This window comes from Sturnus vulgaris, chromosome 4 (assembly GCF_052056855.1).
Source record: "Sturnus vulgaris isolate bStuVul1 chromosome 4, bStuVul1.hap1, whole genome shotgun sequence".
NCBI lineage: Eukaryota > Metazoa > Chordata > Aves > Passeriformes > Sturnidae > Sturnus > Sturnus vulgaris.
The window spans coordinates 10251310-10268693 of NC_142246.1; the positions used below are offsets into that span (position 1 = coordinate 10251310).

Genomic DNA, 17384 nt, shown 5'->3' on the forward strand with positions numbered 1-17384 from the left:
TGTGGCTTAAAAACCTACACCTGCATCTGAAGGCTTCCACAGTAATTTTCCAGGAAGTTGTTCTTGCAAAACAATTACTTTGAATCAATAAAAAAAGCAAGGAAAGGACTAAGAAGGGTATTACATAGTATTACTGCATAGTAACTTGGAAAGGAAGCTATCAAGCCAGGAAAGACTGAAATCTCACTCATTTCTGACTCCCAAGAGCCACTATGAGTTATAAGAAACCATAAATCCTCCTGTTGAGGAACACATTCAGTGCAGGTAGCAAGGTCAGCAGCTGCAGTGTGAGGTGCAGGTTGAGCTCAGGGTGGTAGGAGCCCCAGGCAAGAGGCTGAGAAATGCCATCCTTCGCACAGGAAAGGGCCTGGGGACCTGTGGCAGCACTGGACATTCAGGGATGAGGCAGGAGCTGAGGACCCCCAGATTCCGTGTGCTGGGCCCGTGAGGGTATAAAAGCCCAGGAGTTCCTTTGTACAAGGTTCCTCATCAGAGGCAGCAGCTTGAGCTGTTATTTTGTTGTTGCACCAAGTTTAAATTATTTTAAAGACTGAGACATGTGAGACTGTGCTATGGGAATCCTGGGGCCAGGGAGTAAAGGAACCTTGTCTGACTGTGTGGAGTCAAGCAGGGCAACCATGGGCTCACTGGAGCTGCCTGCTTTGAAGGGGCTTCAGTCCCAGCTCAGGTGCTGTGGGTGTGCCTGCCAGAGTGGCATCTGGATGGTTGGACAGAGAAGTTTCCTTAACACTCCTTGAAAATGTGGAACAAAACAGGCTAATTTTCAAGTTTGAAAATGCTGCATCATGTACTTTTGATCTGATTTATGATCATGAGGAGTTTCCCAGGAGATTAGGTTTTTAAACTTTTCTACTTATAGAAATGCATGCTAGACAAGCCATGACAAATCCAAAAATAGATATGTACTTTACTATATCTTAAAAAAATAAAGAATTAGAAATACAGGAGAACTTGTAAACCAACTGCAAAATAAGAGGCACGGAACTGAGGAAAATGCCTCCATATTGTACAGATGTTCATGCACTAGGCAGTCCCAAAGTCAGCCACAGATTCTCTTATGTACATAAGCCTAAACACAAGTTGCAACATTTTATTACTGTATATGTTTTTTTTTTTTAATTATCTGAGACTGTCTTAGCTCCTCAGTCCCATGGGCATATGGACAAGCTTCAGAAGGTAAAGAACAACCATCAGGATGATGAATGAAAAACCAACAGAGGCGTGTTTTAAATGCTTCAGCTGAAAGGCGCCGTTTCACTTCAGGTTTAGTTTTACTTGGTGGTTTCTCTTTTCTCCAGTCACGAATATGAACTCTTCCATTTAGAACTAAGATTTAAAAACAAACAAAAATGCAGCTGTTAGTAGACAGCCATGGCAATTATACTGGAAAAAAAATTGCAGTCACTTGCTGTGAATAAAAAACATTCTATGAATGGATCACTCAGGCAAAACCAGATGAGCCATTTGCACCGAAACAGAAAAAAGTACACAACAAACCAAGACAATGTAGACACCATACAAAGAAGACTTGACTGATTTCCCTGAGGGATGTTTGACTGGAATGCTGAATACTTTGAGGCACCTTTGCATCATCTTTGTAGAAGTTTATTAGTTCATTTTAAATATAGCAGTTGGGATCATTTAGACTAAACTTAGATTAAAAGTTTTAACAAAAGAAGTTTCAACTTCAAGAACTGTAATTCTTTCCATGTCTGTAATTTTATGATTCCACATTTAGAATGTGATTACCAGCAAGTGTCTTCTACTACTTTCACAGTTCACTGACCCAAAAACACACTGCACCGAGGAGATGACAAGTCTAATCCTTCATAAGAACCGACACTGAATTATCATTGGTTAACAAGGATTCAGCGCTTTGAGCTTTTAAAATTTATTTACTGTGTTAGGATCATAAACTGCACATACACACACTTGTGAATCTCTGTCAACTGCTTAAACAAGTAAACAAAAGAGATGAAAGGAAGCTAGCCAGAGAGGAAGAAAAAAAACAGATGAGAGCAGTGAAGAGGGAAGAATTTGCCTCTTAAGTTACCATGCTCTATTTTCATATTCTGCTTCAATCACACCTTCTGTATTGGACACTTGTACCTTGGCATAGTTAAGCAGTACCATTCTGCATTTGATAACTGCTATTCAAAAAGTAACAAGTACAGTGAAAGCTGAATATCACATAGTGTGCACTGGATGAATTAATGTCTCCAGTTTTCCCTTGTGATACACAGACAGATCTGGATTCATACTAAGCCAATCAAGAAGCAAATTTTAAAATCTCTTGCAAAAGACAAAGAAAAATTAGCAGCTATTTATGCCCAAGCATATTTTTTCCCTAGAAAAATCAGTCTTATATTGGGCAAGATACCTGATCTAAAGAAAACACCACCGATCAGTTATTCTAAGACCCACTTTTTGTTTGGTGTGTGTGTCTACATCCATCCATTTCCATGTTTTAAAAGAAAAACAATTCAGTAAAGACGGCAAAAGAGCTGTAGCCATGTTCTTCTCTGTCCTCCTGGACAGGAGCAGGAGAGTTTCTTGGTATGGTGACATGCTACTAAGAGAAGAAATCACATGGTCTCTCCCCAAGCCCTGGCGAGTATCCTTGTGACATAAATTACTGAGATAGATCTGACTTAGTCTAGTCTTTCTTTATAGGTAATGTGCACATGGCCTCCAAGACAATTTAAAACCCTCATTCCATTTACAATGTAACACGTCGCAAAACCTATTTCACATATCCCTAATGATAGGGAGTCAAATTCAGACACATAACAAACTCCATGCAACCAACTCTTTTTAATGGATGGTAATTCAGGAGGATTTTATAAGCCAAGTGTACAGAAATCTTTAGTGGATGCTGAACTTGCTTAAGATGACAACTGGCAACAAACAGGTTGCATATTCAGGATTACTTGATCAGTATTTTACAGGAGACACAGAACTGTTAGGACATAACACACTTCGAAATTTGAAGCAGCTTTAATATTGATAAAATCTTGAAGATCTTGTATTACTGCAAAGCTACATTTTGATTTTGCAAAATTTCACACTGACAAAAAAGCCCCAAACCAATTACACAAAGCACACTATCACCACACATGACAACAGGGGGAAAAAAAACCAAAACAAATCCAAAAAACTGCTATCAACAAACCCAGCCAGCCACAGAGACCTGCTATTGAGTTCCTTCTGCCATGCTACCACAAGCTACATAAACACATCAAGCCCCACGATTAGAAGTTCTTAAGGAGGCTAATTTTGTTTCATGTCAGCATTTACACTTTGGAGCTTGGTACAGTCACACTAAGCCTCAGTTAAATGCTTTAGTAAAATTGCTCTGTATTTGACAGCCTTAAAGCCAGGAAGAAACAAAAATAAAAGGTCAAAGAATAGCATCAAATTATCCACTTAAACTAAAGGTTTGTCTTTTCAGATACAGTCAGTGTAGAACATTTTGCTGATAGACACTTCATCAATTTCATTCATGAGAGCTTTACTAACAATATCTTGGAGCAATGGGCACATACAGGATATTCAGCTTTCCACAAAGATACAAAAAGCAGTTAAAAAAACCACCACCATAGTAATTTTTCAGTTAAGTTTAACTGAAGAGGAGACAGAATAAATTATTAAGGAAAACAAAAATCAAAACTCAAAGCTCCTTTACCTTCAAATACTTGATGATTGTTCTTAAGTAGTGTCTGCAGGCCTCCATATTCACTTTTCAGCCTTTTTAAAGTCTCTTTATTCAAGTGTTCTGCTACTTCTCTCAAGGAAAGGCTTTCTGCAAGGAAAAATGGTAGAATTATTAAAAAATTTTATATATAAAACCTTAACACATTTCAACTTCTATATGAGGTAATGATATGAGCAGAATGTCGGAATTATCTACCAGTAGTGCAGCAACCTTTTTCTCCCAATATGATATATATTTTACATGCATATTGTCTGTAAAACAGCAGCTTTTATTTAACAGGACTCAGGTCAGAATTTCCACAGTAAGACACACTTTTTATTTGCTCTGCTTTTTTTACAGTAGCATGTAACCCTTATTGCAATAAGCACTGTTTATAAGCATGTAGTTAGAAGATTCAGTCAGTAACAATATGACAGACTAGTGAGTAAATAATAAAAACAGATGGAAGAAAATGGAAAGATGGTAGTAGTGAGAACTGACTACTTATACAATTAACAGCAGCTTAACATTCTTTTTGTTTCTAAAACAAAAATTCTTGATGATGTTGTAACCTAATGGCACTTTGAAGCACTTCTTACAAACTCTTACAGAATTGTAGCTACTTACTAGGTTAACATTCTAAACCATAGTATTCTCTCCAAACAGAGTAGAGTTGTGAGTTTGTTTGGTTTAATAAAAATGGATTCTGTAATAGTATTTAAGTGTAAACCAGGAAAAAAACTCACAGCAATTTCAAAATATTCTTCTATGTGCAATAAAACATAAGTGGAAAACAAAGCACCTTTGATTACGACTGTACTGTTCTCAGGGTTACCTAAAATTCTATTCACACACATGTGAATTTGCCGGGAAAGACAATGTTATACAACTAGAGTAAGTGTAAAGCAAAGACAACCTCACCTCCTTGATTCCAGGTATTCATATTTCCACCCTGCTTATCAGAACATGATTTCTGGGGGGCTACATTTAACAGCAAGTTCGCCACATTGAGAACCACTTCATCTACAAAATCCCGAGGGAGGGAAGCACAATTTCTGATTTGTTCTACTTTTTCTCTGGGTTGAAATCCAGGCATCCAACTTGTACCAGCTGTCTCAGTCTCGTCTTCAGGAGGTTCTGAGTCTGCTTCTTTGCACAGACCACCACAGTGATTCTTATGGTTAAAACCAACCCTTCTGTCACACGTGGCCACAGCACAGCTACGACGACTGTTAATAAACTGTGTTATCTGCTTGTCAATCAGAGCATGTTCTGCAGCTGGATAGGTCCTGCTTTTCCCAATAAGGCTGACCTATTTTAGATGAAACAGGGAAATCACTATCAGAGTCCCATACTTACACCCAGCCCCACACCCTCAACATGTTTATGCAGGCTTCTCAACACCTACAATAAAATCCAATACCAACCCAATGCTCAGTAACACCTGAGGATGTTACTGTTTTAATTCTAGTCTTTGAATATTGGTGCCCCAGAAGAAATCCAGTAAACAAATCATAATCCACCATGCTACACAATCACACAGCAAAAATATTGTTCTTGACCCTCAGATTATTTAAAGCTAGACCCCTCTTCCTACTCTAAGAACATTTCACTTTGAATTTCACTGGACAAGAAAAACAGCAAAATTAAGTACAAAAAAGTAAGGCAGGCAGTTAGAAAAATTAAGGCAAAAAATATGTTTAAGTTTTCTATCATATAAAGTGATACAAGAGAAAATAATGAAGTTGTTTTTTTCTGTTTTATCACTGTACCTATGACATTAAGAGTAGAATTCCCAAGAAAACTGAGTATTTTTAATCTCTTTTCAGAGCATACTGTAACAGATTAAAAAAAAAGCCCTACAGAGGCCAAAATTACCCTTTTTGTTGACGGAATTCTAAGGCAATCTTCTTCCACATGAAAGCCACATACGAAGCCCACTTGGGCAACAAAATCAAGATATTCCCTGTATTGAGTTTTCTTGCTTTGTCTTCGGATGTATTTCCCATGGAAATCAAAGAAGCAGCATGGCAGCACGAAGTAGCAACATGAATAGGAAGACCTACAAGAAGGAAAACAAATTGCTGAACAGTAAGTTATTTCAGAAAACACAAAAATTTAACAAACAACCTATCAGATAAAAGCAACAATGGAAATTTTTATTAAGCAACAGAGCTTCATGCAATAATATTTATAACCTGCTCTTTCAGTTTAGTTTATTAGTTTAGTCTAAAATACCATTTCACAAAGTATTTGATGTAGCAACCTACTTTGCCAACTTACTTTGCAGAAGTAAAACTCTAAACTACTGTTGCTGGTTGCAAAGAGCACAGCAGCTCAAGGGAAGGCAGAACCATTAGCTCGTATTTACAAGGAAAAAAAACACAACAAAAAACCAAACAATAGCTTCATGTACAAGGAATAAAAAACCGTTTTGGTTTTTGACTTTCAAAAGCAAAACGCTGCACTGAATTCTATGAGAAAGTAAATACTGCATCTGTGCTTCTCCACAGCAAGAGAAACACTGTAAAAATAAACAACTTGCAACAAAAGTAGCCAGTCTTAAGAACAACAGGTGTGGAACCTAAGCTGACAGTTTTTACCAAGCCCACATAGGTAATTATAGAGTGGTTGTTTGTGGTTTTTTCTGCCTCCTTGTTTTTTTAATTCCTTCCATCCCACTCCCCTCCCTCTGCAAAAATACCTAGCTGCAATCACAGGTATCCATGGTGTCAACTCATCTGAATGGTTTCCTATGAGCCAGTCAGTATCTGGAAAGAGATGACTGTCACCGGGAATGATAGTAGCTTCCTAAAAAGCAGAACAACACAGTAAATGAATCCTGTTACAGGTTTCTTTAAAGCATTTTATTTAAAGCACTAAGCAACAATATAAAGTGATACCAGCTGACAAACACAAGGTGAATGAGCACCACAGACACCAATGTTTTCTTCAGTTAGCAATTTTTTATAGCTACAGAAAAGTAATTAAGCAACAAACACCCACAAAGCATGGGTCAGAAAAAACGTGGAATAACTAAAATATCTAGCATTTAAATATAAGTAAAAAAATATCATACACTAAAACATGATTTCTTTCCAATCTCCTTCTGTCACTTGTATGCCTGAACTCAGTTTTTCAGAAAGGCACTTAATTTGCTGTCTTGCAGCCTGTAGGACTCACACAGAAATTAATCAGAACTCAGCTTCATTGTTATTTTCTCCTTCACAGATGCTGTCCAAATCAAATCCCAGTATACAGAACACCACCCTGCACATGCTGTCATTCACATATAATGAAACAATAACAAACAAAAGAAAGCCCAAATAAAACCAACAGGATGAATTCTTCATACAGGCTAAATTCAAATGTTCTACAGTGCCTATAATGTTTGTGCCTCACAAATATGTTTTTTCACTTTGAACTAAGCTCAGCAGAGAAAGTACTGAAAGATACTAAGTTGACACTAAGGTGGTAGACATTCTTCCCTGAAAATGTGTATAAACATTAGAAGAATTATTGGGCAATTTTGAAAAAAATTTTAGATTTGAATTTCCACAGACCTTTAGGAAAAGTTCTGAAAATTACGCCCATAATCTCTTTTTATATCGAAAATACATGTTTTAAGAGCTTAAAATTCACAGGTACATGCAAAGCAGTATCTGTATAGGAATTAAAAAATAAAATAAAACAAAACTATTTATTAGGGAATTTCAGACTATCTTGGTTACTTTCCCAATCCCTCTTAAGGATCAATATGGTGATTGCTCACTTTCAGTTGTTCACTTTAGATACTACAGCTCATTTTTAGATATATATAAACATTTCTAGATAACGAATGTATGTAACAAGATTTTTTTTTGGCAGATTACTGGATGTTAAATTACCAAGCCTTTGTAAGTCTTTTCTTAAGGTTGCTTAAACACGTTACTCATACTTTACATTACATTACATTGATGCCAATTTAGGCATAGCATGAATTATCAGTGCCATACTGCCCATTTTGACAGTCACCCCTCATCAAATTTGTAATCACCATGTCTGCCAGCTGTTTGGATACACAGAGTGTCACCTGTTACATCCATTTATGTTGTTAGTACTGTACTGAACCGCACAGGTGGAAACATCCACCCTGCAACTCATGCTGTAATAAAGATCAAAACAAAATTAACTTCAGGGGTAACAACAGGCTGTGAGCAGGTGCTTTTTCCTTCTATGGCTCCTATGGCTACAGGAGCCTTGCAAAATCATTTCACCCTTTCTGTTCACTGTCTAACTCCTACTAGCATAAATCCCATATATTTTTACTGTTTCTTTCTGGGCAGAAAAAGGAACATGTAACACAAAGATAAACAGACAATGCTGTTCAGCATGATCAGATGTGATTCAATACAGTACTACAGGAATGATGAAGCACCACAGCTTGATGTTTTGGATTGTTTGTTGAAGCTTTTCAGTAAGATCTGCCTGCAGACTGTAGCAAAGGAATATGGCAGTTTTGGTAACCTGTACCTAAAATGGCAGGGTGGCAAAGAGAAGGCCACACAACACTGAAACCACAAGTGGAAAATAATTTTACTGTATTGGGAGCTGACAATTTTTGACAGAATAGAGTAAGAAATTTTAGACCTGCAGAACAAGAAAGGAGGAACACCTCACCTCCAAAGGGCAACTGCTCATTGGCACCACGATTTAATAAGTATCAGATTTAAAATACATGGAAGCAAAGTGAATGTTCCTGTGCTCAAATTGTTCATAAAAATGCTAACATGAAACTTGAAATATAATCCCTTTTGCAGACTCATTTTCCTGTTCATTTTTGAAGGCTATTATTGCAATTATTTAGGTTGGCTCCTTTGAGGTTCATCAACAATTTTGCCCCAAAACAGAACATAGCACTAGAAGAAGCACTAGAAGGTCAAAATCACTTTCAAGAAAATATCCAAAATTATGAGTGGCTTAATTATCTTTATGAGTTAGTGGTGCAAACAAAGCTGCTTAATACTGATCCTCCAGTAAAAGGAAAGCTTGGTTCATGGTATGCATATCTGTACATGCAGTGACAATCATGCCAGTGGTTCTTGGCTGAGAAAGCAAGTTGCAAATATGCAAGGGTACAATACAATATTTTTTTCATAATTCCCTTTACAACTTACTTTACTCCCAAGGGATATGAGTAGCATCATACCAAACCCATGGGTCCCTTTAGACAATTGTCTGTACCCAGTATGCTTCCTTACACTTGCATCAATACAACCTGAAACAATGAACAAATGAATAAATGTACGTATCAGTAAGACTGACATACATTTGCATAATACCTCTAAATGGGTCTCTGGTCCATACATGTCCCATATTTTTCTTCTCCTCACATCAATTCCTCTGCCTGAATGCTGAAATATTTGAACAACAGAAAGATTCGATTTAAGTACTACTTTTAGCAGAAATTTTAAATAGGTTCAGTACATGTACATATTAACTTTGATTATTTGATTCATGCTACATTTTAGATACGTAACAAAATCCAGCTTTGCCCTTTCAGGCAGAAGTTGGATACTTCTATTCCCTTTCTTCCTTTTGAAATATGAAGGGAATTACTAAGAAACCTTAAAAATATATCTGTTTCAAAATTTTACCTGGGCACACCTACTGAGACTGCTCTTGAAAATCTGTATCACTACAAATGTGAAAGCAGAAGTGCTGACTTTTGATTTGTTTGTTTTTAATATATCAAAACCTTTCACAAGGTGAGTACTACCACAGTGCCCACAGGGCTCGGAGAAGAATGCTACTCTAAGCAGTCCTTAGTGGAGAACCACCTTCTAACTACTGAAGCCCAAACACTTTTCCCCTGATTGAATTAAAAGGAAAAAGAAATAGACTGGAAACTAAAGAAGGAAATGAAGAATGTGTAGTATTTCAAATTCAAGAACCTTGTGCAGAACTAAGCAAATAGATTACTAAAAAAAGTCTCATAAAACTCTCACTTTTTTTTGACAGTCAGTGTTTGTCAGCACTGAATGAAAAATCCACACAGAAAACAGCAGCTTATACTACACAAAAGTTTTCTGGCCACACAAGAATAGAAACCTTGTGCTAGGAGAACTTGCAACATTTTCCTACTCCCTCAATGACATCCCTTTATCTAATAAGAGATATTCATTTCCTCAATAAATTTTCCCATGCTCTTCCAAAAGTGGAAAATGCAATTTTCTGAAACAGACAGACCCAACTTAAATAGGTTTTGTTTAGTCTCACTTTTCTTTTGTTGCTATTTCAGAAACTATGCCTCAAGAAACTGAATTATGCTGTTGCCACATTTTTACTCCCAAAAGTACAGTATGCTGTTATGCATTTTTACTTAAGAAATCTCAGGATTGGTTTCAAAGATATAGAAAAACATTTTCAGGACATCACAAATAGAATTGAGTTTGGATAAAAATAAGTTCATAAACACATCTTGTGAGAGAGAATCTATGGAATAAAAATTCCACATTCCTTTTTGCATAATTAAAATACTCCATTACTCTTTCTTTTTCCTCTTAGTTTCTTACCTCAGAAAAAATAGTCCTGAATTTAAATGAAATACACTAATTAAGATAAATACATGAATGGTTTCTAAGCCTCTGGTAGGATTTTCTGTTAGTAACTAGAGTGCCAAAATCATGTTTTAGCAACATGAATTAATTTATTTTGGCTATTTGCATACTAGATATAAGGAAAGTATAAGTAAAAGTATAACAAGAACATTGACACTAGTTTTTAATAATTATTTTAAAAAGCATTCTACTTACCCCTTCATTGTTCAGAATATTAACCAGCAAACCATTTCCACATCCAAGATCTACAAATGATTGTTTCTTGGTCAACCCTTTCTCTTTTCTCTCTTCTTCCCAAAGAATCTAAGACAAGAAAACAGAACATATTAGACTTCTTCTCTCAAGTTTCCCTATAAGAAACCATCAAAGGTTATTGGAGATGATAGGAGAAAGCTGGAAATGCAGACTTGACAGAAAACATTCACTGCACTCACAGGTAAAATAACTTAAGGAAAAAGAAAGCAAAAAAACCAAAGCACTGTTTATGGAGTGGAACAAAAATTATTTTGCAAAATATCAGTAGTTTTCTAAGTGCTAAGCACATCGCCCACTCTATTTTGAGTCAGTGGGAGCTGAAATTCGTCGGAGCTTTACAACTCTGGGCTAGAATGAGCATAAAAGAAAAATAAGTTGCTAAAACAATGGGTGCAAGAGAGGAACAGTGGAAAGCGAGGGAAGTATCAAGTCAACTTCAGGAGTGTCGCTGCAAGTAACACCACAGATGCATTTATACCCACTGTATTAAAGAAAGCACTGATGGCAGAGCTGAAAATAAACCCCAAAATATTCTTCATAATCACTCAGTGATATACTGGTACATGTAACAACCCTTTTACTAACAAAGCAACAGTGTTACCTAGCAAGTTAACTGCTCCAAATTCTATACCAGCTAAGGGACCCCAAAGCTTTTACCAAATTCTAGTCCCTGACCTGTACATAAGTAGGTACTTTTACACATATATATTATCCATCATTAATAAGTGGCTGTTTCTTTGCAGAGCATGGATTAACCTTTCCCATCTTCCAACTCTGTTTCCTTCAATGACAAGTCAGAGACCACACATTCATAACTCTGCACTCTGATTTTTCACTATAACTACTAAAAATCCTGAAGAGTATTTAACTATGAAAATTGGCATTTGTAACATTGCCACTTTTGAATATCAGTTTTGCTAGAGGGAAAGAAACTGAAGGTAAATATAGTCTGCTAATCTCATGGATTATGTTTTTAGATTTACCAATCACTGCACTTTGGCTCTAGGCAGTATCCCAGAAATCCCTAATTACCTCCTTCACAGGTCCTACTTATCTTCTCATTCCTGCAGAGTTTTTCACAACACAAACTGAACAGCTTTGTCCTTGCCCATGCCCCTGGACAGTGGATGATCTCAATATGATTGCAGAACAAAATGAGGTCATATGTAGATGCCACAAACCAATAATAACTTACCACTGGACCTACCTTTTCTTAATCACCTGTGTAATGTACTTCTGAACAATGAGTTACCTGAACACTTTGCTGCAGGTTAGGTTATTAATACCATGCTTTGGGTTTTCATTTATGTAAGCTGCATATTAAATGACTTTTGTAACTTTCTGAAAACTACTGCTGTATTAGCCAAAACATGATCACTGTAAACCAACATTCACCTGTATAAAAATGCTATCATTCCAGAATTTTCTTGTGGCTACAACTAAATTCCTAATTTTCAACACTGAATATTAAGTTGGTGGTAAAAATGAGTCTATTACATAGCTCTTTCCACAAGCCAGTATCTAAGGTTCTAAGGGGTTAAATGTTTAATTATTAAAATAAATTAGTCTTCAATCATTCCTGTAAATGAGCTTTGGTAAGATGATGTAAATGATTTAAATAAGGTGCTACAAGTATAGTTCAATGTAAACATGCTCTTACCACACCCTGGACGGCAAAAAAAAAATATTTATGTGTTTGCCTTTTAAAAACCTGAAGTTTCTAAGAACTGCAGGTGGCAGAATTTTCATAGAAGCTCAAGTAGGTAGAAAACTTGAGAAAGTTTTCTTGGGAAAATGGCACCAAACATTTTTCTGCACTCCTAGCATTTGCAGTTGACCTTATTACACTTGAAGATGGGATTTGAGATGAAATTTTATACAGGAAAGGCACAACAGTGAAAAATCGTAGGTTTTTATTTGTTCACAGTATCAAATGAATAAGTAATAGAAAAATTTATAAAACAATCAATCCTAATCTCCAATTGATCCATCTTATCACTTCTAGATTAGTGATTTTGGCTTTCTCATTTAGAAATAAATAAATCTTGTGCATGTAGGTGCTAAATTTCCTGTGACAGAAGACTGCAAATCATCATAACTTTATGATGAAGTTTTTGTTTACCTCTAAAATGATCATCTTTAGAGAGGTTCTATTATTAAGAAATACAACCTTACAGCATATTACTAGGTGAAGCAGTTTCCTACCAGCAAGTAAGTGGCAATGGCAACATCTTCATAAACAAATTTCTCAGGATCCGTCACTTCAGGCCACACCTTCGTGAAAAAACAGAACAAAAGAAACAGATAAAAATTTATTTTCTGCATGATCGGAAATAACCTCAAAAAAGCTCAGACACAGTAATTTGAATACTTACTTCAGTAGGTTTCTGGACTTCACAGATTTTGCATTTTAACCTCATTAAAATATACTCAGAGAATATAAAGACTGATTCAATCAAACAAGAAGGTTTCTAAGAACATTTTGGCTCCACATGTACAGGTCACAAGTAAACAGTTTCATCTATTCTGTAACAGAACACTTTTGCTTATCTTTTGCTTTACTTTCTCACGAGAAAAGACCTTATCTATACTTCTGCAACACTGAGAACATGAACATTTGTAAATTTCTTTTCACAAGGGAACAGACCTATTATTACTCTGGCACAACAAAACACGAAGAATCAAAATCTGAAGTAGGAAGACAGAAAGTGCAAGTATTATTCCCAAGTGTTACTCTGTAAATGAAGAATTGAAACAAAGACTAAAATGCTCAACACCAGCAATTCTACTGCAGAACTAAAGATTGAATTGCTGCTTTACCTAAAACTCTAACTCTCCTTTCCTATGTATCTTAATGTAAGTGCAGAAATATTAACAGTAAAACCTTTCAGCATTTTCATTGTGTTTTACAAAAGCATTTACCAACTTTTTTGTTTGCAGCTAGAGCCAAATTTCCAAGAATACAGAGATTACTTCATACAGCACTCTGTTGCTCTTCAGGATAAGAAAAAAAATTTAACACTGCTCCTCTAATTCAAACACATATTAAGACAGTATCTAAAGGTTTTGGAGAAGGAGGTGTTTTATTTGCACCTTCTAAAATATGGATGACTATTTATTCCATTAACCTGCTGCTTCCTTTTTATCACAAGTGATACATTAGGAAAATGCCTAACTCCTCCAAGGACTAAACTGTTTTATTCTGCGTATATACAAAAAAAAAAAAAAAAAAACAGGAAATCAAAAAACATACATTATAATTCAATTGCTTCTTTTGCCAAAAAAATATAAAAAATAAAAAAAAACTTATTAAAACAAGCAGCTTTATTGCACAAAGTAAAAAAAAAAACAAAACAGAAGGCTAATATTACTGCATTTACTGCTAAACTTACCTTTACCATCTCTTTGTACTTTTCTTTGAGGTCCTGATAAACCTTGCTGTATTTTGCTACCGAAATGAGTGACAGTGTGCTTTTAAACTCACTGGGCTTTTGCTCCACAGACCATTTAGCCAGTTTGGACAAAAGTTCATTTCCAAGCCATGCTAGTTTGGGGTACACAATTCCATCTGAAAACCACTCTTCTGGAAATGGAGCAACAACAGATACAGACCTTAAAAACAAACAAACAAATAACTTAGTATAAATACAGTATTTCATTATTTCTGCTATCTCAAGGACAGAGAAAACAAGGATTAAGTGAAGAAAATCAGCAGATCAGAGATATAAAACCAGACTAGGGAATAAGTAAATATGTAGAGAAACAAAAGGAAAATAAACCAGTGAAGTTACTGAATAATGGAACAGTTCCCCCCGAATTTTGTTAGCTCATTATCTCTCAATTCAAACACTGTACATGAGAGTCTATGCTGCATTTAACACAATAAATGAGGACTCCTATGGGATGAGCAGCCTGATTTCACAAGACAGCCAAACACCAAATAGCGAAAGTCAACTTATGAAATTCCTGAAAAATAACAGGAAAATTTAGGAGAAAAATATATCCATTGTCATGACTCATTATTTCATAATCTCTAACTTTATTCAGATTTTATTAGAGCTATATCCCCAGATGATCAGGACAAAACTGAATGGTCTACATTTCCCTGACTGAAGCTCAGTGGGTTTATAGAAACTCCAGTTTGAGCCTCACCCTTACTAACACCCACAGAACCTTTCTCACAGGCACTGCTACACCTCGTGATCAAAAGAGGGATATTTTTTTCTAGACCACACACGGGCACAGTCAATGTTTACATTCAAAGGTGAAACAGGTTTGGTTTATGTTATTCTAGGTATTGTAGATGTTTCTTTTTAGAGAACACTATGCACTCTTATCACACCACTACTGTAATTTACTAATCAAGCAGAAAATCATAAAATCTAAATTGCCTACATACCGATACTAGACCACTGTGTGACTCTTGCAATAACTTAGTTTGCTTCCTCTCTCACGCCAACACTTACCATTCCTCATCTTTTATGTGTTTAAGTTGAATTTGATAAATATTGCACTTTTTAACCAGGTATTTTCCTTCACTGTTTTCCTCCAAAGGCAGAAAGGTCACAGTTCCATTGTAAACATCTGAAAAGATATGCAAATAGGGGGTTATTATTCCATGGTGCAACCCATCCTGGTTACCACCAAAATGAACTTCTGCCTGCAAACCACTGAGGTGAGATCTAAGACAACAGAGAAAGAACCACAATGCCAGGAATAAATCTGTTTCTTGGTGCACCTGACATCTGAAACTACAATTTGAATTCTCCAAATCTGGCATTCTATTGCACGATGTTTCCAAAATATCTAGGGCTGACCAGGAGTATTCCTTTTCATCAAACCTAACTATTTTTAAAAAGTAAAAACTAAACAATAAGATTCTTCTAGCATACGACTGCTGCTTTTCCATATCCCACAGCAAATCCGGAGTACTGGGAAGCATGTATATGCAGTATTACTTCCTCTAAAAATTAAAAATCTTTTTCTATTGTTTACCCAGGGTGGTTTCTTCAGCATAATTTAAGTTCTCAGTTTTTAAAATATTTTTTTAATTACCATCAAAACAAATATTCTTGCAACTAAAAATGCTGTTCTGGCTACATAATCAGCTTTCAATGGATTCCAAAAATTTTCTGAGTTAGACAAGAAAGAATTAATTAGCAATAGAGCAAATGTTAAGTCATACTATCTCGCCCATACTTAGCAATTCCACCTCTAACATTTTTTACTTGTAAATAAAATAATTTTAAAAAACCTCCTAGGCTTTTTCTTAGAGATATGCTCTATAGATGCAGCTGAGGAGCATCTTCCCTTAGCATCAAAAGAAAAAATAAATCAAAACTGCAGTATTTTTTTTTAAGGCATCAGGTAAAAATGACAGGCCTCAAGAACATCCCAAGTGTGCCCCATAAAAGACTATCAGTCTTTCTGAATTGTAAGTCGAGTTGTTTCTGGAATGCTGATCCTTTCCAAAACATTACTACTGGAATTTAATCTGTATCAACACTTTTTTCCAAAATTTATCTTTAAAACAGTGTCAAGTTCTACCCTATATAAGTTTCCTTATATTGGCAGGATTTATTGCAGCATATTACCATCATACAGTGTAAAAAAACACCCCAAAGCATAAAAAAAAACCAAAACAAAGGAAAAAACCTAAAAATCTAAAAATCCCACAAAAACAACAAAAAAAGAAGTTGAGCTACTTTCTTAACAATACTAAACATTAAGAAAGTCGGTACAAACACTTCCACTTGGCCACGCAGGTGCCACAGCTGCCTACCCTTTAATTATTTCTGCACTACGAGCAGCGTTTGTGCGTGGGCAGCAAACTCGTGACAGGAGCTCCTGAGTGCCGCAGGTCTTCGGCCTCTGTAATTTGTATTTTAACTTCTGGAACTTCAATACTTCGTAGCGCAACAACGAAAGCTAAAGATAAACCCAAAGCACACGATCGGGACAAAAGTCCATCTTCGTTCCCACACACAGGGGGGGAAAAGGGGGCATTTCTCTCATCTGCGAGACAACTTCTGAGGGGACAGGCCCGCGGCAGCCCGGCCTCCCGCCGCCCTCAGCGCCGCCCCGCTCACCTTGCACCGCCAGCTCCCGGCCCGGGGGCGCGGCGGGCCGGCCCCGGGGCAGCAGCGTCCTCAGCACGGCACGGAGCTCGCCCGGCCCGCCCCAGGCCACGAGGGGCGGCGGCAGAGACAGCTGGCCCCGCACCTCCCTCCAGAGCCGGCCCAGCTCCGCGGCCCTCGCCGCTGGCCCCTCCTGCGCGCCGCCATCCCCGCCCGCTCCCACGGCGGCGAAGCACGGAGATGTCTCCCCGCCCTCGCCGAGCGGCACCGTCCCCTCCGCCTGCACGGCGGCGCCGCTCAGCCTCCTGTTGGCCACCTGCGGCTTCTCCAGCCACACGCGCACGGCCGCCCAGAAGCCGCGGGGCAGCGCGGCGCCGCCGGGGTCCCGCACGGCCGCCGTCCCCACCAGCCCCATCCAGCGCCCGCTGCCGCCGAGCTGCGCCGGGAGGCGGAGCGAGTCGCAGGCTGCTACCGTCAGTTCCCGAGGCGGAGACGGCGGCGGCCGCAGGTACGTACCGGCTCCCTTCGGCCCGGCCCGCGGCTCTGCGGCTCCGAGTGCCGCAAGAGATCGCTGCGGTGCCGTCCTGCGGCTGAAAACACGGGGAGCCGCCAGCTCCCAGCAGGGTGTGAGGCTGCAGGGTCGTCACCGCCTGGGCAGCTCTGTCTGGGGAGGGTCTGTGCCGCTGTGGCACCGGGTGTAGAAGAGCTGCGTGAAAACGCCTGCTGACAGCTAACTCC

General features: G+C 37.9%; 2 protein-coding genes across 7 annotated transcripts in view; one reads left to right on the plus strand and one right to left on the minus strand.

The window, feature by feature from the left end:
- Nucleotides 1-903: 903 nt before the first annotated feature.
- Nucleotides 904-17076, minus strand: TRMT44 (tRNA methyltransferase 44 homolog). Its single transcript, XM_014895291.2, has 11 exons — nucleotides 16659-17076; nucleotides 15036-15153; nucleotides 13962-14181; nucleotides 12775-12843; nucleotides 10510-10617; nucleotides 9037-9108; nucleotides 6420-6526; nucleotides 5594-5777; nucleotides 4637-5027; nucleotides 3707-3823; nucleotides 904-1347 (listed from the first exon to the last, which is right to left on the minus strand). Exons 1-11 carry the CDS (start codon nucleotides 17059-17061, stop codon nucleotides 1115-1117), a joined length of 2022 nt encoding a protein of 673 aa, XP_014750777.2. The 5' UTR covers nucleotides 17062-17076; the 3' UTR covers nucleotides 904-1114.
- The window catches only part of ACOX3 (acyl-CoA oxidase 3, pristanoyl), an 88773-nt gene continuing 88421 nt past the window's right edge, over nucleotides 17033-17384 (plus strand). For 5 of the 6 annotated variants that reach the window (XR_015803012.1, XM_088163078.1, XM_014895295.2 and 2 more), the window contains exon 1: nucleotides 17033-17154. The gene's annotated coding sequence lies outside the window, so the exon portion shown is untranslated. The remainder of the gene's footprint in view (nucleotides 17155-17384) is intronic. The other variant, XM_088163079.1, reaches the window with a different exon arrangement.

What these genes read in the sequence shown, in the direction of transcription:
- TRMT44 (XM_014895291.2), bottom strand. Translation starts at nt 17,061, where the DNA reads ATGGGGCTGGTGGGGACGGCGGCCGTGCGGGACCCCGGCGGCGCCGCG. An exon ending in GAATACCTGGAATCAAGGAG is followed by an intron (nt 3,824 to 4,636) that starts GTGAGGTTGTCT and finishes TTTTCCTTGCAG; the next exon opens with AAAGCCTTTCCTTGAGAGAA. An exon ending in CAATCATCAAGTATTTGAAG is followed by an intron (nt 1,348 to 3,706) that starts GTAAAGGAGCTT and finishes TTTAAATCTTAG; the next exon opens with TTCTAAATGGAAGAGTTCAT.